General features: G+C 46.0%; 1 protein-coding gene across 1 annotated transcript; it reads left to right on the top strand.

The window, feature by feature from the left end:
• Positions 1-521: 521 nt before the first annotated feature.
• Positions 522-2,139, top strand: LOC105556139. The gene is made up of 3 exons (XM_012003210.1): positions 522-539; positions 588-726; positions 1,207-2,139. Exons 1-3 carry the CDS (start codon positions 522-524, stop codon positions 2,001-2,003), a joined length of 954 nt encoding a protein of 317 aa, XP_011858600.1. The 3' UTR covers positions 2,004-2,139.
• Positions 2,140-5,859: the final 3,720 nt, after the last annotated feature.

Here is a 5,859-nt window from a genome sequence, read left to right as displayed (position 1 = left end):
GATGCTTCTCAATTGGCAATGGCTGCAGTCATACACATATCCGTTCACGACTCAACCGGCGCCACGTTCTCACTTGTGTGCTCCAAGACTAAGGTAGCACCTCTCAATCCCGCGACTGGAACTCACGGCTGCACTACTGCTCTCTCGACTCATGCAATACGTCAAAGCCACTTTGAACATGGACGTAACGGCAACTCATATGTGGACGGACTCTCTAGTGATACTTTCGTGGATCAGATCTCATGCATCACGCTGGAAGGATTTTGTCAGGAACAGGGTGGCTCAAATTCAAGAACTCACTCCAGCTGCTCACTGGAGATACATACCTGGAACTTCCAATCCGGCTGATTGCGCTTCACGACTGCTCAGCTTCAAAACCACGCACTTTGGTGGACGGGACCACCATGGATACTCAGCCCATACTCATGGCCGTCGCAACCTGCACTCTCTGAAGAATTGAGTGCAACCGAAGCTCGCCCAGGCGTTTCGCTATTGACGGTTACGCCAAGGACTGAATATCAATGAGAACTCATCTACAGGTACTCAAGCCTCACTAAACTATTGAGGATTACAGCTCTCTGTTTCAGATTCGTCTCACGGTTGAGGAAAGTCCACGACTCATTGCCTGTCAGACACATCTCTCCAGAGACCTTGGAGAAAGCGAGGCTCTTCTGGATTCAGGCAACTCAAGCAACATACTTCTCGCACGAGCTCAAGGCACTGCAGGCAGACTCCCCGTTGGCAAAGGCGCACGCATTCAACAGATTGACTGCGTACATCGACGCTCAAGGAGTCATTCGCGTCGGCGGACGACTCGCTCACGCAGCTCTCTCACTCGACGCGATACATCCTGTAATATTGCCTCGTCACTCTCAGCTGTCGTCATTGATCATCGCTCACGCTCATCAACGGACACTACATGGAGGCACGCAGCTTACGCTGTCGCACATCCGACAACAATACTGGATTCTCGGCGGGAGGGCTCCTGTCAAGTCTCACATTCTGCGGTGTGTCACGTGTGCTCGGCAGAGGGGGATCCGTGCTCATCAATTGATGGGCCAACTACCTCTCTCTCGAGTTACGCACGACCGTTCACTCATACAGGTGTGGACTACGCAGGGCCGCTCACCGTCAAAACATGGAAAGGAAGAGGTGCCAAAACAACTAAAGGCTGAATTTGCGTCTTCGTCTGCTTTTCAACTTCAGCAGTACACCTAGAGGCGGTTAGTGACTACTCAACGAAGGGATTCATTGCCGCCTATCGACGCTTCTCATCCAGACGCGGCATCGCTCACACCTTACACTCAGACTGCGGCACCAATTTTATCGGCGCGGATACAGCTCTCAAAAGGCTATTTATCCAGAGCACTCAAGACCATCAGCGAGTTTCTCACCTGCTCTCGCAAGATAACACCCGATGGGAATTTAATCCCCCAGCGACACCTCACATGGGAGAAAAATGGGAGGCCGTCGTAAAATCCATCAAGTACCACCTACGGCGGACCATTGGAGAAAGCGTGCTCACCTTTGAGGAGCTCACCACATTGCTCACTCAAATTGAGGCAATTCTCAACTCGCGCCCTCTCGAACCATTGAGTGACGACACAGACGACATCTCAGCACTCACGCTAGGTCACTTCCTCGTAGGAAGTCCGCTCACCGCCATACCAGAGCCCTCACTCACCAACCTGGCAATCTCAAGACTCTCACGATGGCAGCTCATCCAGCAAAAGGCACAACATTTTTGGACACACTGGGCAGCGCATTACCTACAACGACAACAAGCCATCTCGAAGTGGCACCACAGGAACAACGAGATCAAGATCGGATCATTGGTGCTCATCACCGACGAGCGGCTACCGCCATGCAAATGGCCGTTAGCCCGGATCACGGCCCTACATCCTGGGAAGGATGGTCTCGTGCGGGTGGTGACTCTGAAGACATCCACTACCACTCTCATTCGACCAGTGATAAAGCTCTCCGTCCTGCCAATCTCATCATAAGATCAGGGATCATCAACTACGTTGCTGATGGCGGGCGGAATGTTCGAGATTCATTTCTGAATCTCGGTCAGTTCGTCACCGGCGTGATGGCAGCATCAGCCGGGTCGGATCGTGCAGCGCCGCAGGAGCGCTGCGCGCGCATGCCCGATCGCGACTCGAGGCGACGGCGCTTCTTCACGTTCGTTACCGGCGCTTTTTGCTCATGGCAACCGTACCTAGTACACGCGTCGTGTAGTGCTTAAGACTTGTAGAGTGCTCTTGTGGACTTTTCTCATCCGAGAACTGACTCAGTGTGAATACGAAGTGAACTCTTATCAGTGCGAATCATCCAGGACCACGGATACAGCATCACCGGCAGCTCAAGCTCACCACGCATCGCACGCCGGCGCCGCGTGGACACGGCTCACGGGCCACATTCACGAGGCCGGCTATCGATTAATATAATCGACCCGTGCAAGTGATTAAGAGACTTCTCATCCCCGTTATATCATAGACTGCTCAAACTGTAAGCTTCTTACATTTATTAAACGGTGACACGGTATTTTACGCAAGCGACCTGAGTTACGATCACGTGATATTCCACCCTCTCACGCGTGCATCCGTTCCCTGAGCCTCTCACCGCAAAGTCCTCTCAACCCTGCTTCCATCCGCAGTGGTACCAGCGAGCTCTCCTAACGAGAATCGCGAACACGAATATATTTATAGTTATATGTATACAACTATAACCACACAGAACATGACGTCCATTGGACGTCCATATAACCTCCATAGTTCCATGGAACATCTATCTCCATAATGGATGTTGAATAGACCACTAATAGAACTCCATATTATCTCCGCGATAAATATATCGTCTCTAAATCTATTACAGATGTCTAATGGATATCTATGACAGACAATACATGGATAAATATATTTGTATATATATGTTCACGTTTTTACCAAAACAATATTTAATTTTAATATAAATGTTAATTATAATTTTAAAATGTATTGAAAGCCTAGTATATTTAAAAATATGTAATATTATATATTTCAAATAAATGAAATAAAGGGCTCACAAATGGATATAGACGTTTCGGTCCTTATTGGACCATCTTCAGTATAATAAAAAAGAACACAATTTAGAACATATTAAGGGGACACAGGACTCTTTCGGCTGTAAAATGTATGTCTTTTTCATGATTATTTTTGGAAAAGATATACGAGGTCTGTTCAAAAAGTATCGCGAATTTTGTGTTTTTTCAAAAATTATTTATTTATTCATGAATATCTATGTTGTTGCCTTCAAAGTAATCCCCATCAGATATTATACACTTGTGCCAACGTTTTTTCCAATCTTCGAAGCACTTCAAAGAATCCTTTTTTGTGATCTTGTTCAGCTCCTCCTTCGATGCCGTCTTTATCTCCTCAATCGTGGCGTAGCGTCGTCCTTTCATGGGCCTATTCAGTTTCGGGAACAAGAAAAAGTCACAGGGGGCCAGGTCTGGGGAATACGGTGGCTGCGGCATCATTAGCGTGTTGTTTTTGGTCAAAAATTCGCGCACAAGCAACGATGTGTGAGCAGGGGCGTTATCATGGTGCAAAAGCCAATTTTTGTTCTTCCACAAATCCGGGCGTTTCTGGCGGATTGCTTCGCGCAAATTGCGCATAACTTGCAGGTAATATTCCTTATTGACCGTTCTACCCTGTGGCAAGAACTCATGATGCACCACGCCCCTGCAATCGAAGAAAACTTTAAGCAAAACCTTCACATTCGACCGAACTTGGCGCGCTTTGTTCGGTCTTGGCTCGTGCGGCAGCTTCCATTGGGATGATTGAGCTTTGGTTTCCACGTCATAACCATAAACCCATGATTCGTCACCAGTTATGACCCTCTGGAGCAAATTTTGGTCGTCGCGGACAGAGTCCAACAGCTCCGTAGTAATGTTAATGCGATGCTGTTTTTGGTCGAAAGTGAGCAATTTTGGTACGAATTTTGCGGCGACCCGTCTCATGCCCAAATCATTGTTAAAAATAGAATGGCTCGAGCCAATCGATATGTTTAGGTACTCAGCAACTTCTCTAACGGTGATTCGACGATTGGCCAATACTATTTTCTTCACTTCATCAATGTTTTCGTCTGTTATTGACGTGCTCGGGCGTCCGGCACGCTCTTCGTCGTTCACATCTTCTCGGCCCTCTGAGAACATTTTGTACCACCGATAAACGTTGCTTTGGTTCAAGGTAGCTTCACCATATGCCACAGTCAACATTCGGAATGCGTCCGCGCACTTAATTTTGTTTTTCACACAAAATTTGATACATATTCTTTGATCCATTTCTTGGAATAGGCAAAAATCGAAGACGAGCCAAAACACGTCCAAGCAAAATAGCTGTCAAAAATTAACTGAACATTCAAAATGACCGAACTTGTCAGCATGAGTGAGGGACATGAGTACCAACATAACGCCACAAAAAAATCGAAAATCGAATATACGTAGCCCGCGGAAATTCCAAATTCGCGATACTTTTTGAACAGACCTCGTATAAGCTATAAAAATCGGGTTTTTTAATAAATAAATATACATCTTTTTGACTATTATTTACAATTTTATATTTTAAAATTTATTGAAAAATACTCTGTCAACCGTCTCTCGCTTTAGAGAGACCTTGCACGGCATGCAGCGTTTTGCGGTACCAGAGATATCCGAGTTAGATTATTTGAGACAAAAAATTCAAGAAAGACCTAAAAGTATACTAAAAATTGCAGAGTGGCCTTCACTTAGACACAGTACAATTGGACACGCTGCAAATAGACACGGTTCGAATGGACACATTTTAGTATACACGGTTCAATTAGACACAGAAATTTTAGACACAGTGATTTTTGGACACATAGAAAATAAATTTTCGACACGGTGCAATTAGACACGTAAAAATGTACACCGTTCATTTCTACACACAAAAGTTGTACACCGTTCATTTCTACACACAAAAGTTAGTTGTACACCGTTCATTTCTACACACAAAAGTTGTACACCGCTCACTTGTACACCGCTCAGATGTACACCGCTCACTTGTACACCGCTCACTTGTACACCGCTCACTTGTACACCGTGTTTATAACATGAAATTTAAGGCAAACTGTGATTCTAGATGGGTTTCGAGTGTTTATAACATGGAATTTCAAGCAAACTGTGACTCTAGATGAGTCGGGATATTTATATATATTTAACCTGGGTTAACTGTTCTGTAAAGCAGATAATTTTCCATCATTTGTATACGGACTTCGATGGAACGAAGGAATCTTCGAAGGATCGAAGCTTCGAAGGATTTCGAAGGAACAAATTTTTTATTTTTGAACATCGTATAAAAAAAGAATAATGTATTCCGAACCCGTGAACTTACACCGTTCGCGCTATCCCGCTAACGCAGGAATGAGGGCGCTGCGGGTGACCGGTTCGTTGCACGAAATGGGCGCTTGTCGCGATCATGCGCAGTGAGAGGAGAGTCAGGCTGCGAGGCACCTGATGGAAACTTCGATGATTTCCTCCTTGGGCCCGATCTCATCGACCGAGAGGATGTGCGCATAGGATTGTGAAATCCTTTTTCCACTGATTTTCTGCGAGAGGTGCTTTATTACGCGCTAAGAGATACTGTGAGCTTGCTTTTCATACAGCAAGCGCTAGAAGGACCGACGAGGTTAGTTGGCTTGGGATTCGGCTCATCTCATTTAGCCGAAGCCTTGCTTTACGACGGATTCATCCATTGTCATTGAGTCCCGTTACACACCAGATTCTTCTGGACGAGGGAGGTACGCACCCCGCGATTTTATCGGGGGTTAGGTTAGGTTAGGTTAGGTTAGCCAACATTC

This window comes from Vollenhovia emeryi, unplaced genomic scaffold (assembly GCF_000949405.1).
Source record: "Vollenhovia emeryi isolate VEMERY1.0 unplaced genomic scaffold, V.emery_V1.0 DF940302.1, whole genome shotgun sequence".
In the NCBI taxonomy this organism is placed as follows: Eukaryota; Metazoa; Arthropoda; class Insecta; order Hymenoptera; family Formicidae; genus Vollenhovia; species Vollenhovia emeryi.
This window is presented reverse-complemented; position numbering and strand designations above follow the sequence as displayed.